This window comes from Lycium barbarum, chromosome 6 (genome assembly GCF_019175385.1).
Source record: "Lycium barbarum isolate Lr01 chromosome 6, ASM1917538v2, whole genome shotgun sequence".
Classification (NCBI taxonomy): Eukaryota; Viridiplantae; Streptophyta; class Magnoliopsida; order Solanales; family Solanaceae; genus Lycium; species Lycium barbarum.
In genome coordinates, this window is record NC_083342.1 from 112498150 (window position 1) to 112522440 (window position 24291).

The 24291-nt window shown below is 36.5% G+C and overlaps 3 protein-coding genes and 1 non-coding gene across 14 annotated transcripts in view; 3 read left to right on the plus strand and 1 right to left on the minus strand.

The window, feature by feature from the left end:
* LOC132645557 (probable E3 ubiquitin-protein ligase RHB1A) overlaps positions 1-22054 on the plus strand; it is a 33982-nt gene extending 11928 nt beyond the window's left edge. Inside the window, exons 1-7 of one of the 7 annotated variants that reach the window (XM_060362588.1) lie at positions 16287-16495; positions 16604-16661; positions 17114-17187; positions 19861-20010; positions 20678-21053; positions 21193-21302; positions 21605-22054. In XM_060362588.1, coding sequence (XP_060218571.1) covers positions 19945-20010; positions 20678-21053; positions 21193-21302; positions 21605-21628 — 576 coding nt within the window. In that variant the 5' untranslated portion in view covers positions 16287-16495; positions 16604-16661; positions 17114-17187; positions 19861-19944 and the 3' untranslated portion in view covers positions 21629-22054. Of the gene's footprint in view, positions 1-16286; positions 16496-16603; positions 16662-16768; positions 16988-17113; positions 17188-19860; positions 20011-20677; positions 21054-21192; positions 21303-21604 lie in introns of those variants that run through there. The other 6 variants (XM_060362586.1, XM_060362589.1, XM_060362591.1 and 3 more) reach the window with 6 other exon arrangements.
* LOC132645555 (uncharacterized) lies at positions 1383-12388 on the plus strand. Of its 5 annotated transcripts, none has more exons than XM_060362579.1 (15): positions 1383-1808; positions 2515-2573; positions 2806-2908; positions 3007-3116; positions 3253-3321; positions 7772-8377; positions 8495-8551; positions 8708-9246; positions 9325-9389; positions 10195-10298; positions 10395-10499; positions 10588-10727; positions 10834-10962; positions 11429-11581; positions 11677-12388. In XM_060362579.1, exons 1-15 carry the CDS (start codon positions 1625-1627, stop codon positions 11828-11830), a joined length of 2577 nt encoding a protein of 858 aa, XP_060218562.1. In that variant the 5' UTR covers positions 1383-1624; the 3' UTR covers positions 11831-12388. The 5 variants fall into 5 exon arrangements, with proteins under 5 accessions (XP_060218562.1, XP_060218563.1, XP_060218565.1 ...); XM_060362580.1 differs by having other exon boundaries at positions 1384-1808; positions 10219-10298; XM_060362582.1 differs by lacking the exon at positions 8495-8551 and having other exon boundaries at positions 1385-1808.
* Positions 12275-14840, minus strand: LOC132645556 (pentatricopeptide repeat-containing protein At2g46050, mitochondrial). Its single transcript, XM_060362585.1, has one exon. The coding sequence runs from the start codon at positions 14574-14576 to the stop codon at positions 12738-12740; it is 1839 nt and encodes a 612-aa protein (XP_060218568.1). The 5' UTR covers positions 14577-14840; the 3' UTR covers positions 12275-12737.
* Positions 16254-16327, plus strand: TRNAV-AAC (transfer RNA valine (anticodon AAC)). Its single transcript has one exon. It is a non-coding gene; the product is annotated as a tRNA-Val (tRNA).
* Positions 22055-24291: the final 2237 nt, after the last annotated feature.

Here is a 24291-nt window from a genome sequence, read left to right on the forward strand (position 1 = left end):
TGTCTTTAAGGATATTTCACCCGATATGATTGTATCCTCATGATTCAGCAAGCTCTTCTAGTATAAAACTAGAAGTCAAAATCTAACAAAGATTAACATAAAGTAAACCCAGCACACTATGATATGGTAGAAAGATTATGTAATAAGATATCTACTTCATCTCAACTCAAAAAGAAAAGGACAACTAGTATATATAGGTGGGAAGCCAAACATCAAAAGGAGTTGTCATGGCTGAAATGTTACTACCATTAACAAAGAACAATGGTTGGGCATTATTAGAATGATAAAGGCTCATTTAAGAATGATAATGACTGAAATAAAGAGGTTGAAGGCTTCAATAGAAAGGTAGTAAATAGGGTCAAATGAATTGAAACTTTCAACATTAAAATGTAATAAAACAGCAATTGAATATTATTCAAAGATGAATATTTTCTTTTTGAGATATTATATTATTTTTTCAACAGTTGTATATTCCATTTTAACTTTTTTTCATTTTCAATACATTCAAACAATCAGATATTCCTTGCAAAAACTATAATAAAAAACAACTCCAACTTAAAAAATTTCAAATAAAATGAAAAATATTTGATTTCTATGGCCAAACGCCTGCTATATAAGTTTCTAATTTATTAGAGTTTGAAACTTGTTTTCCTCGAACTTGTTCTTTTTCAACGTATAATTTTGTAATATAAATATCTTGTGTTCATATTAGGGATTTAGTAAATTAAAACAAAATCTAGTACATAAAAAGAAAAACTTTCCTAGTAAATTACGTACAAAATATAACACAAATTGATGTTATTATCTATAATCCCGTTTGATCATAGATTTTGAAGTTAAAACTTGAAAATTTGAGTTTTTGAAGTTGTGATTTTTGGAACTTATAGTTGTGTTTGAACATGATTTTTACTTGGAAAAAAATTTGAAGTTTTGTGAATGGAAGTCCCAAAAACTCGTCTGGACCAGTTTTTGAAACTTAAAAATTTTTAAAGACAGATTTTCAAAATTTGATCCACAATCTATGGCCAAACAGATATTTGAAGATAATTTTTTTAAAACCTGATCCAAATCTACGGCCAAACCCTAGCTAAGTAAACTAAATTCACACACCAAAAAGTAGAAAATAAGAAATCCAATAACTAACTTCATTTTCCATACCTTCTTAATTGTGATGACCTTTCTTCTTCAACTTTGTCACATCATCTTTTCCTACTTGCGTGTTAATTACAACTTCCTATGACTCGTCCATCTCCACGTGGGCGCGTGAACTCACTCACACCCTTCTCGGTAAGGAAAATGATGGTTTTTTTTTTTTTTTTTTTTTTTTGACGTAAGTATTATTTTTAGTCCAACTTCAATAAAAAAACAGGTCAACCACAAATCCAAGAAAATACGCAAAACATTTCACCAAACGCTAATTTAATATATGTATATTTTTTGACAATCTAATTTAATATTTTTCTACAATGTATTATATATACCTAAAAATCTGATTCACTGAACTCCATTATAGAATTTGGAATGTTTTTTCTTTCTAACCTATATGTATAGGTACAGAGCAGAATGATGCAATAAAACATACTCATTCTGTACTAAAGAATCAGCTTCGAAAGAGGAAAGAAACATGTTTTTGATTCTGAGTCATTCTTGTTCGAATGTTTTTCTAGTATTTGTAGTGTTTAGTGTTACTTGTTTTAGTTCTTGTCGGGTTTTGTATGGCTTGGATCGTACGCCCAACAGTGTCACTCTTTCTAGCTTCACATATGCAACAACTGTGCTCAAACCTTATGAATGGCGATACATTAGTGGTAATTTATTTCATCAGTTGATTAAAGTTTGTTTTTTTCCTTCTCTTCCTCAAAGGGGTTGTGTTTTTTATGTTTTGTTTGGGGTGGGGGGTGGGATTGACAGGGCAGGGTAGGGATTGTGGTATGTGAATTTGAAGTTTAATTCTGGTGAAAGTTGTTTTAACTGATTGATTGTTTAATGGATAATTCGTTTCACTGATGTATCAGTTGATTTGATGTTACTATGTGATTGTTTATTCTGATTCTGCTTACTGGTTATGTTTGTTTATTCTTGTTAATAGTATTTTCCTTAGTCATGAGCTATTCGCTCTGTTATTCAGAAGTTCTGAATTTTGCTTGTTCTCTGCCTTCAGTGCTTTGTAATGTTTAATTATGAACATTCTAGATATGTTGGTTGTGTTTGTGAAGAGAATATCAGTATTTACATCTATAGGAATATTTAAGGACTGTTGTTTTTTAGAGGCAGATTAGTGCTATTTTATTGTTTAGTTTCTCCCTTTTTTTTAATCTTTCGTATCTGGATTTCCTTATTTGATGATTACATTTTGATAAATCACTTATTTAAGGTTTGATTGCATCACGGATATTTGTGTGGGAAGTGTTAAATGCAATGTATACTGTGTTGTAACTTCAAACAGTTGACAGTAGAGTTTTCTTTCTCGTTTGGTTAATGGTTTACTGGTTTGGTCTCCATGCCTTTCTGCAGTGGACTTACCACCGTGGTTCTCTTCAGTGACTATTGCTTTGGAATCCAATGTTGGCATTGTAAGTGCACAACCAAAACTTTCGTCATTGAAATGTTCTGCTTATAACTTTACAAACTCTTTTTGGTGATGCTTCAATATGATAATGCGAGTTGCTCCTTTATCCACTAGATTTTCCCCTTTTACTTCATTGATATTGGTGTTTAAGAATTTTTCCTGCTGACCATACAGTGCTTTTAGTCCCAATAATTATCCTTTTACATTCTTTAATTCCTGAATCTAACTGCAAGCAGGACCTGAAAAGAATTGGAAAAGTAACTACTTTACCGATGATCTGCTTCCGAGAAGGAAGTCCACCCCTTCCAGATGTTAATAATACTACTCATACAAGTCTAGGTACAGAAATCACTGTCTTAACTGACCAAATCATGTGGCCGTGATTACTTCATAGCAGGATGTCACGACAAACTAATAATATTAGTTTTTCTCTGTAGTGATAGACCATATCTCCAATAGTTCCTTTGGAGGATCACAAGATCTTCAAATTAGTGAGAAGTGCTATCCCACGCAGAAAAGTATATTCTTGACGTTGACAAATGAGCAGGTTTATTCTTAACTTTCTAATATATGGGGGCTAGTTTCTTCTTTGTAGTATACTTGCTTCCCCATTTGAGGTATAGAATTCTTTTCAGTGGTGGTCTTCGGCATGTTTACTTGGGTTTGAAATAAGTTTTTCACAGATTCGTCCAGGAATATGGTATTTTGGGCTATTTAATGGCATCGGACCTACAAGGACACAATCAAAAATGGTACTTGCTCTAACTTATTTATGTTCCACATTTTGGCCAATACCTTTTGCTCTTCTTATGGACATTTCTATTTGAGTTTTCAACATATGATCAGATAGGTGTCATTTATTTGTTTAAATAATCTTCTGATATATCTGAAATTTCTTTCTGGACATCTCTATGCGATCAATTAATACCCTGCGGTAGTAAAGTATTAGTAAAAAAATTAAACTTGATTTTCTTTCCTATTTACAAGAGAGGTAATAATCGAATTATCATTACATTTAGTCTTTTTTCTACTTTGCCTGAAGGGAAGTAAAAGAGGAAACGTCTACTACTCCGTCCTGTTGTTTGGCTTGAACCTATAGGATGGTGTGAAGTGAAAGAGCAGAGCTAACATGATTGATCTTGTTTGGGGTTACAAAGAGGGGAGGGGAGAGGAGCGGAGATAAAATGGAGGACGTCTTAAACATTCATATGAGAAATTATGAGAGGAAAATATTATTATTGAATTGTGTATCTACATTATTACATTGAGCCCTATTTATAGACACTATACCTAATCCTTTTCCATGTAGGATACTAAATACAAATCCTATTCCTATTCCTATTCTAACACTCCCCTTCAAGCTGGTGCATACAAGTCATATGTACCGAGCTTGTTACAGATGTATCTAATACGAGGATGACTGAGTGACTTGGTGAAAATATCCGCAAGCTGATCACTCGACTTCACAAATTTAGTAACAATATCTCCGTAGAGTATCTTTTCCCAAACAAAGTGACAGTCAGTCTCAATGTGCTTAGTCCTCTCATGAAATACCGGATTTGATGCGATATGAAGGGCCACTTTGTTATCACACACAAGTTTAATTTGACTGATTTTTCCAAATTCTAGTTCTCTGAGCAGCTTAATCCAAACTAGCTCACAAGTTGCTACAACCATTGCTCGATATTCTGATTCAGCACTAGATCGAGCAACGACACTCTGTTTCTTACTCTTCCAGGACATCAAATTACCTCCTATTAACACAGAATATCTGGATGTAGAACGTCTATTAGAGGGTGCTCCTGCATATATATATCAACCAAAGGTCCTACTCCTCTTAGAAAGGGGAATGAATCATTTTTCCGATTTTTCATTTTGTTTTAAGGCCCAATCGACGAAAGAACAAATCTTCGAAAATCAGTCCTTTACCTGGAGTTGACTTAATATGTCGCAGAATGCGGACAACTGCATCCTAATGACTATCACAGGGAGAATCCATAAACTGACTTACAACACTCATTGGAAACGAAATGTCAGGTCTAGTCACTGTGAGATAATTTAACTTACCAACCAGCTGCCTATATCTTCCAGGATCACTGAGTGGCTCCCCCTGTCCTGGCAGGAGTTTAGCATTCAGATCCATAGGAGTGTCAATGTGCCTACATTTCGTCATTCCTGTCTCCTCAAGAATGTCTAAGGCATACTTGCGTTACAAAATAACAATAGTTGACGTGGATTGGGCAACCTCAATACCTAGAAAATGCTTAAGTCTGCAAAGATCTTAAGTGTGGCAATGCTGAAAGAGATGTTGCTTTAAATTAGTGATACCATCTTGATCATTGCCAGTGATAACGATATCGTCAACATAAACCACCAAATAAATACTCAAATCTGGAGCAGAATGTCGATAAAGCATAGAATGATTTGCTTCACTGCGAGTCATGCCAAATTCCTGAATTACTGTGCAGAATTTACCAAACCAGGCTTGAGGAGACTGTTTTAGACCATAAAGTGCCCGACGCAATCGACACACCAGATTAGATCCCCCCTAAGCAGCAAACTCAGGTGGTTGCTCCATATAAACTTCCTTTTGCTACCCCATTCTGCGGAGGGGCGTATGGACAAGATGTTTGATGAATAATTCCTTGGTGAGTCATAAACTGCTGAAAGTGGAAGGATTTGTATTCTAAGGCATTATCACTACGAAAAGTACTAATAGAAACACCAAATTGATTTTGTATTTCAGCACAAAAACTCTTAAATATAGAGAATAACTCAGAACGATCTTTCATTAAGAATAGCCAAGTACATCTGGAAAAAATCGTCAATGAAACGAACAAAATAACGAAATCCTAAAGGTGAACCGACTCTACTAGGACCCCAAATATCAGAATGAACTATTGAAAAAATAGACTCTGCACGACTCTCAGCACTGCGTAAAAAGGTAGTGCGAGTGTGTTTCCCAAGTTGACACGACTCACAATCTAATTTGGACAGACCAGACAAACTAGGCACCATCTGTTGTAGCTTGAACAGATTCGGATGTCCCAATCATTTATGGATCAAGTCTGGAGGATCTGTAACGGAGCATGCTGTGGAGGAATTGGGAGAGGTCAGTGTTAGATAGTAGAGGCCTTGTGATTCATATCCTGCACCAATCACTTGTCCTGTATTGCGGCTCTGCGTAACAAAATAATCATCAAGAAATATTATGACACAATTTAGGGCACGTGTCAGACGACTGACAGATGCAAGATTAAAAGGACAACTAGGGACATAAAGAACTGAGTTTAGAGTGACAGAAGATAGGGGATTAGCTTGTCCAATCCCTTTTGGTTTTGTTTGGATCCCATTGGCTAAAGTAATTGGAGGAAGAGACTGTGAATAATCAATATTCGACAAAAGCGATTTATCACCAGAAATATGATTAGAAGCGCTGGAGTCTACAACCCATGATCCAACGGTATTAGAATGTATGACTGAGGCTACTTGTGGAGATGTCTGCTTACTTGCTCGATATTGAAGGTACTCATTATATTCTTCTTCGGATAAATAAACCCGTTGATTACCTGTGGTGGCAGTCTGAGCAACATGAGCATTCTTGGGTGGTCGACCATGCAGAGAATAGCATACTTCACGAGTGTGTCCAAACCTATTACAGTAACTACAGTTAGGTCGAAATCTTCCAAAACGACCTCTTCTTTGTCAATTCTTCATGGACTGTGATGTTCGATTTTTTGATCTCCTCATTAATTATTCTGAATTAATCATAGGACTTGAATTTCTAACTCCCATGTTTTTAGAGTTAAATATATAAAATCCGAGAGACATAGCGAAATCTGACTTGAGAAGTGGCCTGGAATCTAAAATCTGAAAGGACAGTCGCCGGAAAACTCAAAAGGGGATCTGAAAATAAAAATAGTTGCTGTAACAGATTCAGCCGAGGTCCGCAGTAAAGAAACAGATCTGAAACAGTGTGAAACACCGCCGGAAAAATGCAGATCTGCCGGAAGGATGACCTGCTGCGCCAGATTAGGTTCCAGCAATCGGAATCTGGAAAATAATGGAGGGATAGGCTTGGAATCCTTGGGCGGTCCCAGGGAAGGAAGATCTACTTCCGAAGCTCGCCGGAAAAGGTCGCACATGCCTGGCGAGTGGAGCAGATGCTTTGCCGGAGAAAGTAGGATTTTCCGGCGCGTGACGGCGAGTCTGCCAGAGTGTTTTTGTGGGTTTTCCTCACCTGAACCAGATTTACGCTGTTGTGGTGTCGGAATTTGCACAACACCACTGGATAGAAATTGTGATGCTAACAGCCACCGGAAAAATTATGCGCGGTGGTGATTTTTTTTTTTCTCTTTCGGAACTTCGCTGGAATATTGCATAGCGGATATTTCCTCACTAATGCTCTGATACCCTGTGAGAAATTATGAGAGAAAATATTATTATTGAATTGTGTATCTACATTGTTACATTGAGCCCTACTTATAAACACTACACCCTAATCCTTTTCCATGTAGGATACTATATACAAATCCTATTCCTATTCCTATTCTAACAATTCACATGATCTCTTTCAGTAGCTCAAAAATAGTGTCTTTGACTTCCGCCTGGCACCAGCCCTCGCTGCTACTGAACCTTAGAGAAACAGGGGGAAATGGCTTGCACCTGCTCTTTTGAGGTTGACGTGCATTTTATGAAACTAGTGAAAAAGATTTCTTAGTGGAAAAAATATGGAAATGGTTGATTGGTGTGAACATTGTATTTTATTTTGCTAAAGGAGCCACAGCCGCTAGATTAAGAATGGCTAAGCAATCTGCAAAGCTCTGAGATGTGAAAATACATTGGTAAGGAAGTTTTCCTCCTGAGAGAGGAGACTGTGCTCTTCCCTTTTGGACTGGTTGTTGGTGAGGAGGGATTTGATACATACTGAAAATTGTTTCCTCCAAAAGGTAGCAGTTGTGTCTTAAGTTCCACTATATTGTTTACTTGCATGCTGAAGATTATTGTGATTTTGTCATAATAATGAAAGAAATACTATTCTATCCATAAAACCTGGAGACTCTAAGAATCTAATCTCTCTCCCCCTACCCTAGGAGCCAAGCTTACCGCTATGAAAGAAATATCATTCTTTTGTAGTCCGAATACCATCCTTTCAACGGTATCTTAGCTAGCTAATTTCTGTTGACTGATTTCTCTTTGCAGATTAATCGAGGGCATTCATACTTGTTCAGTGGTAATATAACTGTGGAAGGGTGTACAAATTCAGCTATGTTGGGCAGATTTTGCAACCAAACAATTAGTTTACTCTCATGTTTGGACACCTATATATCTTCTGAAAGTGGAATAGGTAGTCAATCCTATAAAACTGCAGCTAATATGACTCCCTGTGGAGGTAGCGAGAAGAGCTGTCTTGACGTTGCTGGGTCAAAAGTCTACTCATTGGATGTAGTGAGTATTGCTGAGGAGCTAACAATCACAGGATTAAATATCACTTTCACTCAGTCGCAGCGTTCTAATGGAACCATCAGCGGCACCGGAATTTCCTTGATGTGCTATGTTCGGCATGGGGCTATACCGCTGCCACAACTGTATGATTATTCTGCTGATATAAACAGATCCCCGTTGGTCATCCCTTTACCTAAACTTGGTCGTTGGTATATTAGAATTCAGCCAGCAAACCTGTCAGAAAGTATGGCCGTAATCCAAGAAATGAACACTACAATATGCTATTCATTGGAATGGCTAGTACTTCAGTGTCCTGCGGATACGGCTGGATTGAATTGTACAACAGCAAAATACACACTTCAGGTGGACTGTTAATGAGTTTGGCTGCTTCAATCTTTCTCAAAACTTCTCATTACTTTCTTATACTTGTTTACTTGCACATTAATATTGAACATTATGTATGGTCGTGGTGTCATGTAGGTTGTGGATTTGGATAACTCAATTTCTTGCTTAATAAAAGAAAGTGATACGCTAGATGTACAGCACACATTTTCTCTTCCAATGCAAATTGCACGCGTCAAAGCTGACCTGATTAGTTTATCAATCCTTTCATGTTTTTTTTTTTTTTTTTTTTCCCAATTCTTGAAATAGTAGCAGGACTGTCCATTGACAACCTTGTAATGTTCTCTGCAGACGTTTCTTAGGAAAAACCCATCTGTCGCTTTTGAATCCTATTATCTACCTATCAGTGGAGAAGTGTCCTCAGACTCTGCTAATTTCCCTTTGGGACCTCTTCTGAGTAATTCTTCCGATGGGGATATGAGGGATCATACTTGGACCTTTTTCCTTCTGGACATACCTGATGGTGCTGCTGGCGGAAATATCCATGTCCGCCTTAAATCAGAAGCAAAGATAAGTGGGGAAATATATGCCAGATATGGTGGATTTCCATCTCTTAGTAACTGGGATTACTTCTATGCAAACAGCACAAGCAACAGCAATGGTTCCATGTTCTTTAAGATATATGATGCAAGTGATAAGTTCGTTAGCTTTTATATCATATATGCTAGAGGAGGAATGTGGAGTTTTGGGTTAAGGCACCCAATTTCAAACAGGCATAGCTCGACGGCCGAAACTATCATGTCTCTCTCGCTAGAGAGATGCCCAGAAAAATGCTCTTCGCATGGGACATGCCAGTCCGTGTTGGATGCAAGTGGTCTCACATTCTACAGGTTCGTATACAATGACATCTGAAGATTAAGCTATTGGTTTCAATTCATGTTCTCATGCAATCAAATCTGTCTTTTCAGTTTCTGTGCTTGTGATCGACGCAATGGAGGCTTTGACTGCAGTATTGAACTGGTTTCTTCTTCAGGTAAACCCTTGTATTTTTGTGACTTTGGGACTTATGTGAGTGTCTTTGGCCAATTTAAGAGAAGTGTTGCTACATCCTCTGTCGGTTTTTTGTATTTTTGAAAGTCCTAACAAGCACTTAAAATTGAACCTAGAGGCTAGAACTAGCCGTTGTAGATCAGAGTAACCAGTTACTGTTTGCACAATAGGTACTATCTCGAGTAAACCCGGCAGTTGATTCAATGTATGATAATCTGAGGAGGAACATTTGTACTCAATATGCTTCATTTTATATGACAATTGTATTTGCAGTGTCAACTTTCTCTTTGATTAAGGATGTAAGCATTCAAAAATCTTTAAGTGTACTTAATAATACTTATACATCAGTGAATCAATGTCCAAAATCAGCAAAAGTTGTACAAATTGACCCTTCTCTCCAGGCTGCCTTTCATCTGAAAACTGGAGAAAGAATTATAATAATCCTAGCCTAATAATTATTCCCTGCGCCCTTAAGAAGTAGGGATGGGTGGAAATTATTGCACAGTAAACAGCTAGAGGAGGCAACTATTGGATTCAGCCAGTCATTATTGTGTGTTTTGAATGCTGATAGCATGTTCTTATCATGATAGCAGTTTAAACCATTTGCAATTGCAGCGTGTGTTTCATCAATAAAAATAAAACATAAAAATTGCAACATGTGTATCAACATGCTCTTTGCTATTGCTAGTACACTCTTGATTACTATTTGTTGTTTACGTCCTTGCTAGAATATTAACTCAGTAATTTCTCATTAGTATCCAATTAATTATGCAATGGGTCTTTTAAAGGACACGTGCTGAAAACTCGTGTAGGGCACATGTGGCAATCAATTTCACTTATTGCATCCAATGCTGCAGCTTTGCTCCCTGCTTACTGGGCTCTCCGTCATAAGGTGATATTAACTAATCCAACAACATCCTAAGGCAATTAATTTCTTCTGATTCTTCGTTTTTCTATTTGAAAGGTAAAACTCTCCTTTCTTCTGCAGGCATTTGCTGAATGGGTTCTTTACACATCAAGTGGTATCTCAAGTGGCCTTTACCATGCATGTGATGTTGGCACTTGGTGTCCATTGACCTTTCATGTCTTACAGGTATCACCCTTAAGGATTTTGATATATTGCATTTTTGCATCTGGTGGCTAAGGAATCTAATGGTTTCCTTTTTGTTGACTGGCCTCAGTTCATGGATTTCTGGCTATCTTTTATGGCTGTTGTTAGTACGTTTGTGTACTTAGCTGCTATTGATGAAGTTTCAAAGAGGACGATTCACACTGTTGTTGCAATCCTGACAGCCCTCATGGCTGAAAGTGGACCAACGAGGTAAAGTTCAGATGGGGCTTTGTCTTCATCAAAAAAGAAGTTTGGATGGGTATTTCTAGTCATTGAACGGTGTGGATCAGCTTTAACCTGGTCGAGCATTTTACAGGTCCTCGAACATTATTCTTGTCGTGGCTATTGGGAGCTTGGGTCTGTTAATTGGGTTCTTCATTGAATTCTTTACTCATCGTAGGTGGATTTCCTTTTCCACAGAACTTTGTTTGAACATGCTCAACAGGTAGGTGGATTTCTTGTTCCAAAAAATTTAGACCTGCTATTTAGATAAAGCTGAAAGATGATATTTCATTTTTCATATATGATCATGCTCTTATAGGAAAGTTCTGGTTTTGCAAAACGTATGATCTTTATTGGATTACGTTCAAAGGTCTCTTTCCAGTTACTGGTGGTAACATGTTTTAAATTGGAAATCAGATTACCACAGGTTTCATTTTTAACTGCTTTTCAGCTAATTTTGTCACCAACTCCATATAGAATATTGAGACTGAGCTTATGAACTTCTCTGAGAACTCATGCCATACTCGAGCATATGATGCATTTTTCTCTTCCATAAGCATTAACTGCAATTTCACTTGTGAAGGAAGGGGAGAAAAGGCAGCAGGGATTCTAGCATAAAATTTGAGGATTGCTTTTTGAGATTTTGTTTTAATCTCTACTATTTCAGCTAAGCATGACTCTGAATGCAGATGGGAAACTGTAAAAGCATGGATTCATAATTTCATTCGGTCACTTCTAAAGCGCTTTCGATGGGGCTTTCTACTTGCGGGATTCACTGCATTAGCAATGGCTGCTATCAGCTGGAGATTAGAAACAAGTCAAAATTACTGGATATGGCACAGGTCTGAAGAACTATAAAACATTTCTCCTTCTATGTCTTTCTGACTCTATACTTTTGCGGTCTTTATCTGAGATGTTTCACGTGTCATATCTGCAGCGTGTGGCATGTCTCGATATATACTTCTTCATTTCTTTTTCTCTGTTCAAAAGCAGCAGCTGTAAACTGTGAGAACGAACCACCTCGACCAGAGAACTATGAGTTGGCTCGGCAAAATTCTTTCAGTGGTAGTAACGAAAGAGATGGTAGATAGTTCATACTAGAATCTACTTTAGCACATAACATATAGAGCTGCTTGATGCTGAGAACGTACAATGAACTGGACCATCAAGAGGACACTTTCTTTTTGATGAAGAAGACACTTTCTCTCCCTTGGACAGGTGATAAGTGGATAAGGAGAAGATTCGTTAGTCGTTCTCAAATAGCTTTTCTTTAAAGTTTTCCTTTGGTTTAGGGATAAACCATTGGCGTCTTGTTGTATGTAACATTGTTTATAGGACCAAAAGCAGGAAAGGTCCATTTTGTATATCTGGGAAGTTATAACTTACAATAGGGAAGATGAAAAGGGAAAGAAAAGATCGGTGCAAGAGAAAGGTCCAAGGCGTACTAACTTTGTTTTATTCTTTCTCCGTCCAAGTCAATGATAGTGGCGGAGATGCAAGGGAGACCACACAATTCATATTTTAGTGAAGTCTGTAAAAAAAAAAAAAAAACTGTTCCAATGAGGAGTCCTGTTTATAGAGTCCCATATGTACTGCTGCATAGGTCACTGTTCAGTTGTTTGTATTTATTATATGGTTTACCATGTCCATATGTGCTCTCTACACTTATAGCAGATGTTACATGAAAAGGACGAACCATGAAAAGTTTAGTATCAAAAGCAAGAGGGAGGAAACATACATTCTCGGAATGGAAGTTTGAATCTTCTCTACTATACAGATCCTAATGAAGCTACAGATAAAATCTTGAGTTTCCTTCTCAAATAAGTCTCTGTAGACAAGAAGCCAGCAGTATAGACAATTCCCCTTCACAATCTTGCAAGCTGCTGCTACATATATTCAATGCATCTTTGTTTCCTATACATCCATTCCCTGTTCTCCTCCCATTTCCATGCTAAAAACAGCCCAAGTGTTTGCAACAGCAGAGAAGGATTTATCGCTTCATGCTAATGTGTTGATTCCTCCAGTAATTTCCACACTACAGCCTGACGACTTGTTATGCAACCTCTCTTTTGCCATTTTCCAGATCAAGGCTGCATCAAGCCAATTACTATCAGAGGCATACAAGTTTGACATAAGGAAATAAGTAGCAGTATCATTTGGATCAATAACAAAAATCTTTTCTGCAGCCCATTTTGCCAATTCCATATTTCCATGGATTTTACAAGCACCAATGAAAGCCTTCAGGGCATCTGGTTGATATTCAACTGGCATTGAGTTTAGAACTTCATAAGCCTCATTTAGAAGGCCTAATCGTCCAAAAAGATCTATGAGACAGGCATAATGTTCTGTGCTTGGCATAATTTTGTAGTAATTAGTCATCAAACTGAAGTACTGCAGCCCTTTACTAAATAGACCACCATGGCTACACGCAGAGATAACCTCTAGAAATACAATACTATCTGGCTTCACACCATTTGCCAACATTTCCTCAAAAAGTTGAATAGCTTCCTTTGAAAAGCCATGGGATGCATAAGCTCCAATCATTGATGTCCATGAGAAAAGATCTGGTGCTTTTATTGAGCTGAAGGACTGGTAAGCATGAACAATACTACCACACTTTGAGTATGCATTTATCAATGCATTTCCAATTGATAAAGAATTTGAGAATACACATTTTGCTGCATAACTGTGAACTTGTACAGTTTCCGTGGCCATTGATAAGTTACCACATGAACTAAGGACACTAGCCAAAGTGAGCTCGTCGGGAACAAAATCCTCTCTTAACATCCTTTTTAGAAGTTCAATAGCTTCCTCCCCATCTCCACGACGTCCATAACCTACAATAATAGTGGTCCAAGAGACCACATTTCTGAAGGCCATCGCATCAAAAGCCTTACGAGCGTCGGTTATATGTTCATTCTTTGCATGCATATCAACAAGTGCACTTTCAACCACCACATCCTTGTTAAGGCAAACTTTAATGACAAGTCCTTGGATCTGCCTGCCTGAATCATAAAACCCCAAACTAGCACAGGAATTAAGTAGACTAGCAAATGTAAACTCATCCCCCTTAAACCCCTCCAATCTCATCAAATTGAATAAACAGAAAGCATCTTCACCCAAACCATTTGATACATAGCAAGAAACCATAACATTCCATAACACCAAATCACGCGCTAAAACCCCATCAAGAACACACCTAGCCTCTCCAACCAACCCAAACTTTCCATACAAATCAACAAGAGTGGCACCAAGAAAACAACTTTGATCATATCCCAGCTTCATGATTGCACAATGCAACTCCTTGACCAACCAAACACCATCATTTAGCTCCAGACATAGTCGGAGCAACCCACCGAAAGTAATACAATCAGGAGACACCGATTCCATCAACATTCGCTTAAAATAACAAAACCCCAGATGATCACTTGTCTTAAAACGCTCAGTAGAATACCTTAAACCACATATCAACGTGTTCCAAGTTACTATATTTCTAACGCCCATTTCATCGAACAGGTTGCACGCATAAACAAACTCTTTGCATTTTACATATACATGCAAGAGCTGGTTTCCCAGGGAAAGCACGTTAATCATACCCAATTTAATTATATTTGCGTGTATGTGTTTGCCTTCATCAAGATTGCCAATTTTGGCTGAAATTTTAAGGGCATTGGAAATGCAAGTGTGGGATTTACATGAATCATTGGTATGGGTCAGCTCAACAGTAGGAACTGAAGCTAAAGGGGAACTATTGGTTGCAACAATGGTAGTTAGAAATAGTAACTGATAGTTGAAGTAAATCCTTCGAATTGGAAAATAGCGGCATTTGATAATCATGGATTGCAGAAAACAGGCACACTTAGTGACCGGAGAAATGACTGAGCATACAATCTTGGAATGAACTAGATATCAACATTAAGCAATTTTTGTACTAACCAATATAAATTCTCCAGTGGGGTGATATCTCATCTAAAAACTTAAGCGTTAATTATGTTTTTAATATGCTTCTTGTATTCATAGGGAAGAAGTTATAGCAGTAGCTATGAATTCGACAGAATCTACTAAATTTTTCTCAAACTCTGCATTTATAAAAAAATATAATTAGCTTAATATTATTGAGTACTATAGTGGAGTGGAATGAGGAAATGTTTGGTGTTTTTATATGGTGTTGGACAATCCTTACTAATGAGCTAGTTTTTGAGGTTGAATTAAGCTCGAAATCCATTTCTTTAATATGGTAGCAGAGGTAGGCTCATCTCAACTCGTTGTCTCCCGATGTTGGGGTCTATCTTATATTGTCCATGTTCTAGATGTTCAGCGTGTGGGGATGTTAACCGTTGAGTCCCACATCGAAATGAGCAAAAATTGATCTCTTTTATATTGTTTTCGGCAATTTTCACCTCATGAACTAATTTTTGGGCTTGAATTAGATTCAAAGTACATTTTTTTTGTTTAACTAATATGTACAAATCATTCATTTAGAATCCAAAAAATAAAAATTAACCCATAAACTGAAAACAATGGCTCTGGATCTACACCTGCAAACTTGATTATCATACAAGTGTACCGGACAATAATCTTCTTAATGAAAAATCTCTATTACTACATGAATTCAATTTATATATACTTTTAAGGAGTATATTTTGTCATGTGTTCAAGCACACTCCATTAAAGTTGCAGTGTTTCTTTATGAATTATCATATCAAGATATAAAATGGACGGCAGCATGAATGGGGAACAGACAAGCTGGTGACTTTGCCGAAAGGTCACCCCCCCAAGAAAGAACAATTGCCTGTTCCACTCAATTAATATCCTCGAGTATTTTACTTAATAATTATATAACATTAATTATGGCTATAATAAAATTTCTCAGCCGCAATGCATCACCATTAATTTAAAGTGGTTGTCTTTTTAAGCAACTTGGTACAATATTGACAAGAATGTCATCACTTATCAGTTGTCTCCACTTCAACCATTCAAATGAGTATATTGATGGATGCAACTTTTAAATACTTTTACCTAACTTTTCACTTTCCCCCCATTTTAATATTATCTCTTGAGTTAGGATAGCTTCTATTAGATTGATTTTTTTTGGTCGACTATAAAGAAATTATTACTTTTTCCTCAAAATTGTTGAAGATTCGCTGGTAATAGAGTTCAAAAGATCATGCAATTTAAATAATAACCTTTTCATAATTAGAAAAGGCCAAAGTTTCACAGAGTCATGTCTTAACAGTCGAGGCATTAGCTTACATCAATACGTTATGCCGTAATATGTATACCATATACATTTTGTGCACACTTCGCTGATTGAGTTGTTTGCCCTATACTTACCTAACATCATCCTGACAAATTCTGCTTAACCATATGACTACAGCTTATATAATAGTATCATGTAAATCGGAGTGACTTAATCTATTTTATGTTCATAAATAAATTTCTTTTCCTCATGATTGAAACCATTTAAACGATCAACGTATAGTAGTTCTAACTTTCGAGACCATCTTACAAATCGGTTTCGTGGTGTAGTTGGTTATCACGTCAGTCTAACACACTGAAGGTCTCCGGTTCGAGTCCGGGCGAAGCCATTTTTTATCTCTTTTTGTTTTTTTTTATGCACATCATACTATTTTCTGTGTTCACTGCTTTAGTCTTCTTCTTCATCCCACTAGTAACCATTTTCAAGAACTGTTCTTTCCACAAAAACACAAATAAAAAAAGAATCTTTAGCAAGGTGAAGATTCTGTTTTTCCCCTGTAAGTATTTTTGGTGTGGCTCTGCCTCTATATATATGTGCTATTTGAAACTGAAGGTGGTAGTAGTTAATTTTTCTGACGTATACTTTGGTGTGGTCTATTTATCAGGTTTCCATTCCAAGCAGACTTTTTAGACTAAAAAAGAAACAAAAGTTTTTTTAGCAAGGTAAAGATTTCTGTTTTTCCTTTGTAGGTCTTGTTTATATGCCTGTTTTAGAAACTGAAGGTGGGTGTGGTTAATTTATTTTGATACTTTGATTGGGTGTGGTCTATTTATCAGGTGTCTTTTGTAAAGATTCTCTTTTTCATCTATCTAGTTACCATTCCACGCAGACTTCTTTTTCAGAATAACAAAGAAGCAATATATATAGCGTGTTAAAGCTTCTATTTTTGGTCATTTTATCTTCTTTCTGCTGAGCCACTGTACTTTTGAAACTGAAAGTGGGTGTAGTTTAACCTTCTGAAATCTATTGTGTCTGGTCTGTTGATCAGGTTGTGTAAAGATTCTGTTTTTATGAGTTTGTCCTATTAATTCTATTGTCTTTTAGCAAAAAGGTTCTCTCTAGTTCTTTCTGGTGTGCCCAGTGCTTCTTCATACGTGTTCTTTTGAAACTGCAGGTGTTTCTAGCCAATTTATCTAAAATCTGTTTGGATGAGTATATATACTGCCGAAAAAATTGTTTAAGATTGAGGTGCAGTTTTTTTTTAAGTCTGGTCTAATAATCAGTTGTTTTGTGTAATAATTCTGATTCTCTGTGATTGTACTATTTAGTTCTCTTGTCTAGGTAAAGGTGCTGTTTTTCCTCAGTGGGTCTTTCTGGTGTGCCACTGCCTGTGTATGTGTATGCTTCTGAAACTGAAAGTGGGTGTAGTTTGATATTATGAAATTTTATTGGGTTAGGGTCTACTGATAAGGTGTGAGAGGTTGGCCATGGATGATTTCAGAAGAGGTAGGGGTAGGCCGAAGAAGTTTTGGGGAGAGGTGATTAGACATGACATGGCGCAGTTACAGCTTACCGAGGACATGACTTTAGATAGGAGGGTATGGAGGACTCAGATTAGGGTAGAAGGCTAGTAGATAGTCTCGTTTATCTTTTCATAGTAGTAGTCGCATTATCGCGCTATAGTTTCTTGTGCTTTGATTTCTGCTACTATCTGTTATTTCCTGTACTTTGATTATCTTATTTTATCTGTGGTAGCTACTGTCCCTTTGCAAACTGCTTCATCATGGTTTAGTTGCTTTTGTTATTTTCATTTCCATATCGCTTTGAATTTCTTGGCCTTATCTAACCTCTTTTTATGCTTTGAGGGTCTTTCGGAAACAGCCGTCCTACCTTGGTAGGAGTAAGGTCTGCGTACACTCTACCCATTTCACTGGGTGCTTGTTGTTGTTTTTGTTGTTGGTCTACTAATAAGGTTTCTTGTGTGGAGATTTTGTTTGCTCCATTTTATTTCACTTTTCTGAGTTAATATTTCCTGAAAAGATTAGTTTCGCTCGATATCAGTGAATTTTGGTCCCCAGTAGTATGGTATCAAGAGATTGACTGCTAATACTTGTTGTTTCTTTATTGACCTCAATGGATTGTAGCTTGTTTTTAACTTACGGGGGAACTTTTCCTAGTTTGCCCAGTAATGGTTTGTTACGGTTTGAATACTCAAAAGTAGTTGTGAAGCTTGCTGCTTTGTTTGAAGTTATTGCAATTTCCATTGCTTTTTCAAGATATTTGAATATGGATCAATTGTCTTGAGGTAATGCATTCGTGCCGAGGGTCTATGGAAACAGCCTCTCTACCCCACAGAGGTAGAGGTAAGGTCTGCGTACATCCTACCCACCCCAGACCCCACTTGTGGGATTACACTAGGTATGTTATTGTTGTCGTTGTTGTCTTCGTTGTCTTCAGGTAATGAATTAATTGTACATTCATTGAACATTATAATAATACGTACATTTTTGTATGCTTCTGTTTGTACTCAACAAATATGTCCTTGAACCAGTATCATGACTTCTTTCTTTTAAGCCACAGAGGTATACAATATACTTAATAATGTTCTGTAGATACATGCTTATGAATGTGTATCCGATGCAAGGTGCGAAATTGCTTTGATTGCTATAAATAGGGAAATTGGTAACTTCTACAATTAATAGAGGAGCTCTCCTGCATTATAACACTTTGCATCTCTGTTTGACATCCTAGACAGGATTAAGGAGTGATTAACAAAAACAAAAGTTTATGTTCCATGTTCAAGAATATCTCTCTTTTTGTGCATGTCAAACTCATCCTTAGATTAAGATAAATTAAATTCTATGAAGTAGTAGTTGTAACCAGCAAAATGTTGTTGAAGTCTTGTGGTTTATAAATATATAGCATATGTAGTGATCATAGACAAAGTCCACGCCCATAGCAAAAGACCATCATCAGTTTCCCAAATTAAATGGGTAGGTTCTTTTTTTTCTTGATAATGATGGTGTCCGGTCAGTTTGAGCGCACCTCGCCTATTACATAGGGTACCTGCTAACTCCTGCTAACTCCCACTAGTATAGGTGCCGGGTAACTGAGTAACTCTATCCACCAAGCCTGAGCAAATGGGGGAAAAAATCATCCAGTGTTTTTTTCTCTGCCAGGATTGAACCCCGGTCTCAAGGTATGCACCCACTCCATTGACCATTAGGATACGCCTTTGGGTAAGCTTGAGTATATATATTACGTCATTTGCTTCTCTAAGTCTGTTCCTGCACAATCTTTGGAACATGTTTAGTAGAAAGTCTCCATCTCAAAATGGGCAGGCTCAAATGATGAGACAAGTATTCTAACGTTGAACTACCAAGTCTGTATATGACTTTGTTTTCTGTGACTCTTGAGGTGTTAGTCCATAACTATTTTTAAGTATGAAGATATTGCTTGATAGTCGGGACTTGTGAGAGTTCTACATGGAATTGGAAAATAATTATTGAAAAAAAAGTCTGTCCGTCTGTATTAACTATCCAAGTTTTTGTACAAGGAAGTGATTTTTATCCACTAATGCATCATAATCGCAGAATTATGAACTCTTCAGTATCTGCCCTATATGGAGAGAAATGGAGAGTAAAGTACAGATTTAAAGAGCAAATAGGCTTCCTTAAACTATAAACTAATTGCTTAGCTCACTTTGAGGGATAATTTGATGCTAAACGTTATAGCTGAAGTGTATTACATTGGATCAAAGTAGTTTTATGTTCTCGTTTCAGGAAGCTCTTTTGTGTGGTATTCTTGATCCTGGTTTATTTTTTGGATTTCTCTGTTGCCTTACTCGTTGTTAACCATGCATTTCTTTTTGGGATTACACTGTATAATTCTAAATGTGCATCCCCGCTTTTTCATCTGCAGTGGATTGCCCTTCTACATACGGACGGAGAAGGTAATGTGTCAGAAATAAGACATACACATAAATAACTAAAATAGCTGCAAAGGATGGGTGGTTGCTGTTGCTCTTCAAGGAAGCCTCCCCAGCTTCATGGAACACCAGTTTTTTACTATGTTAGTAATCTGTTCCAATCAGTCTACATATGGGAACATTCAACTAGCTTAAGTGCTTTCAAATTTTGTCCTATTAAATCATTTACTTTCTGTAACCTTGTGTTATTTGCACTTGTCAGTGTTTGTTAAGTAGTATCATACTTCTAAAAATGGTAGCTTGTTGACTTGTAAGCGTGATACTTGCTCAGACAGTTTCTTATTGCCTTTATGGTACTTTCCAATTGACTTGACGTGAGATTTCACAATCTTAAGTGATGAAACGTGCTTAACACCCTCTGCACTCCTTTTTTCCGTTTGATTGTCTTTATCATTAATATTGCATTGCTACAGCTCATGCATGTTCTGTTAAGCATAACTAAGAGATAACTAACAATTTTGTCTAAGGAAAAACTTAAAATATTTGGATAAGTTCTTGGTTCCTTATAAACCTGAAGTCCTGAACACAGTGAATGTTTTTCAGGATAAAACTCAAAACTTTTAGGAAATAGAAAGCAACAGATTTTGTGAATACTATATCAATCAGTTTTACTACTCGTGTCCTATGTAGATGGACTGGCACTTTATTTGTTCATTGATGCCTTTTCTAATCGTTCTAGTATAATCTCTCTCTTACTGCCTTCTTTTATTTTCAAACTCTTACCATAGATTTTCAATCTTCTTTCTGCAGTTCCCACCAGTTTCTGAAGAGTATGACTCGCTGACATCTGATGATAGCGCTGCTACTGCATTTACGTCTGGCCTCCTGGATGATTTGAACCTAGATAGATCAACACCCAACACTTACCGCTCTCCACCTGCACCAATTCCATTTGAAGTAGTTTTGGGGCATCCACAGTCAAGAGGGTCCCAGTTCACCGATGAAACAGTACTTCAACATGGCTATGAGATGACTGCTTGTAAAGATATTAGGTTAACTGATTGCAAAGCTGAAACGGAGTCTCTTCTTGCCTCCCTAAAGAAAACAGGGATTGACCTTGTAAAATCTAAGTCACCTATTATTAAATCAGCAGAAGAAGAGGATGTTTGTCCCACTTGTCTTGAAGGTATACGCCCGGACATCATTGGAGAGCGGAATTCATTTTTCCCTTCTGTGTCTTATCTTTTTCTTCATTTTTGCTATATAATCAACCTGCTTGTGATTGGCTTAAGTCTGAGAGTCTATATTTTGCACTTGTTTTGCAGAGTATGATGCTGACAATCCAAGAATAGTCACAAAATGTAACCACCATTTTCATCTTTCATGCATCCTTGAGTGGATGGAAAGAAGTGAAACATGCCCAATATGCAACCAGGTCCACTCTTTTTCCTTTTCTCTCCCCCCCCCCCCCCCCCCCCCCCCCCTCCTCTCCCTTTTCTTACCTTCCTCTGGTTCCATCATCATTTTGCCATTAAGTATACGAGCAGAAGGTTTCAGTGGAGTGCTTTCTTGATTCATGCTACTGCTCCTCATTATCTTTTGATAGCAGACCATGTTCAGGCTGCCTTTGATTCGTCTAATGTCTTGATTATCAAATCTGGATGCTCTTTTCTTTAATCATTATCTTGGTTGCTGAGATCCATAAAGTGAGCAAGACTGTTGATTTTCTTGATGCAGGAAATGATATATGAAGCTCTATGAAGCTTTTCTAATCGAATGTTCCTTAGCTGGTAGATGTCAATACCTGCCTATACAAGCAGTATAAACACATGAGGGCTGTTATTTTTCACTTGGAGGCTTGGCCTTGTTCACTCATAAAAAATGTAAATTATCTATGTATATGAAGCTTGTGTTAGTAAATCCTGCTGTTGATGAAGATCAACCGATGCGCGGCTGCATATTTGCTGAAGGGAGCTAATTGCAGCCCAAGAACAAAAAGAAGCTTTAGTGTTGCATTTGATGTTTGGGAGGTTAAATTCTGAATCAGATGCTTTCAATTGTGCTTCTGAGTGTTGTGCATGTACTCTTTTCTTGTAATTTTATGTTCAACTGCTGTACAGATTCTTCTGTCAAAGATAATAGCAATGGCATATTCCCCAAGTTTTATACTTGAACTGGTGGGGAGAAGTTATTTGGCCCTTTGCAAATTTTTTTTAGTTTTATGATTTTTTTACTTTCATTTTTTACACATAAGAGATCTGAAAAATTCATTTTCTTCTATTTAAATTGTAAGAAGCCAAGAGATTTTATTTCCTCGTTATAATGAAACTTAGGCTGATATGAGTTTATATGAAAAGAATATCCTATTATTTTTCTCATTTCTCCCATAAGTGAAATAAATAAAAACAAATGCATCGGCCGCGACATTACGTTGGATCCCAAAAGTTTGGGTCTCTCAAGAAAATGAATCTTACTGGAACAGTGGAACTTTGTTACTAATTGGTGTCTCAAAGCTGTACTCCAAACATTTGACAGTGACTTCATTCATGATTCATCAATACCATTTGGTTTCTGTGTTTTTTTTTTTTTTTTTCCTTTGAAAAATGAATGAAAAGTTCAAAATACGAGGATCATACATTTTAACTTATTTCAATTCGAATATTTAATTTTTTGATCTTTTTAAAAAATTTACATAATTAAAAACTAGATAAATAGAACTATTCTCCAAACTTATTTTTGACAGTGAATTCATTCATGATTCTTCTCAAACACCATTTGGTTTTTTTTTTTTTTTTGAGAAAGTAATAGTTAAATACCATTTGTTTCTGTTTTTTCTTTTCGAAAAAGAATGAAAAGCTCAAAATACGAGGATCATAAATTTTAGGAAAAATTACAGAAACGATTATATAATTAGAGTTGTTAGCAACCCATAGTTGTATTTTGTATATTTACATTTCATAGCTGATTTTTAGGTGTATTTGTGTGTATTTGAATACACTTTTCAATTGTATTCGTAGCTAGGTGTTAGGTATTCCCGCGTGTAGTAGAGTGTATTTGAATGCACTGCTCAGTCATATACATATGTATATAAATGAAACAAACGACACACAAAATCAAAAATCCAATTCATTTTGCAAATTCATATACATTTGTATATAAATACACATACAATTGTATTCAACTTTTGCAGTACGTAAATCAAATACATTCAAATATATATACACACAAGTGCATATAGCTACAGAATGAAAATTATAAATACGAAATGTAATTAATTTAAATAGTAGTTATTAACCATAAATATCTCTCGGAGTTATCTATGCCAAGTAAATTTTCCTGTATTTTAACTAATGTTCGATTCAAATATATAATTTTTTGATATTTTTAAAGTAAAATTTACATTTTAAAAACTAGATAAAGAGAACTATTCAAATAAAATTGAGGATTGACTCGCCGTTAGATTGTAGCATGCTTCCTAGTTCCTACACGTGTAAAGTTTGATGATAGTATGTGTAATGGAGCGTGATGTCTAGTAATATCTGAAATTTTTTAATAAGGAAAAGAGTCAAATTTACCCTCCAAGTATGGTTTATAATTTAAATTTATTCTCCGTCAAAGTTTGAGATCAAATTTGCCTTACCCGTTAGGATACTTGTTATATTTGCCCTTTTTTGGATGAAAGTGTGATTTGGACTAAAAATTAGCCACTTAGACCCCCAAACCCAATTATTTTAGTCCAAAACCAGTGACCCGTTTACCCATCATATAAAATAATACAACCCTGTTACTTTTATTTTAGGAAAGAGAAAAGAATGGCTCTCCACATTTTGATTCTTGCAAAGGGTGTCAAAGTAGGCTCTAACCCAAGTCTCAATTGGGTATGTTAACAAGTTCTCAACAGCAGGCTGATCAATATTACCTATAACCTTCAAATGGTCATAGAACTCTTCATGGTAAGAGCTCCATGCACAATGCCACATCTTTTTCTTCAGTTGTTTAGAACCAATCACTAATATATCCAATCAGAGCCTCACTTTTCTCTTTTTTTAAATAAAAGTATTAGGGTTATATTATTTTATATGATGGGTAAATGAGTCACTGGTTAAAATAATTGGGTCTGGGAGTCTACGTAGCTAATTTTTTAGTCCAAGCCACACTTCCATCTAAAAAAGGGCAAATATAATAAGTATCTTAACGGGAAGGGCAAATTTGATCCCAATCTTTAACGGAGAGCAAATTTTAAACTATAAATCATACTTGAAGGGTAAATTTGACCATTTTTCCTTTTAAATATGTGTCTCACACAACTGACATTAATTGTGTGAGGCTCTTTTTAGTGAGATAAAAAAGTGGACTTAAAATACGTGGACCCAAAAGTATAAGATGTGGGTCTACCTTTTTATTTAAAAAAAAAAGTCTCACAC

What these genes read in the sequence shown, in the direction of transcription:
- LOC132645555 (XM_060362579.1), top strand. Translation starts at nt 1,625, where the DNA reads ATGTTTTTGATTCTGAGTCATTCTTGTTCGAATGTTTTTCTAGTATTT. An exon ending in TGACGTTGACAAATGAGCAG is followed by an intron (nt 3,117 to 3,252) that starts GTTTATTCTTAA and finishes AGTTTTTCACAG; the next exon opens with ATTCGTCCAGGAATATGGTA. An exon ending in AATTACTGGATATGGCACAG is followed by an intron (nt 11,582 to 11,676) that starts GTCTGAAGAACT and finishes TCATATCTGCAG; the next exon opens with CGTGTGGCATGTCTCGATAT.
- LOC132645556 (XM_060362585.1), bottom strand. Translation starts at nt 14,576, where the DNA reads ATGATTATCAAATGCCGCTATTTTCCAATTCGAAGGATTTACTTCAAC.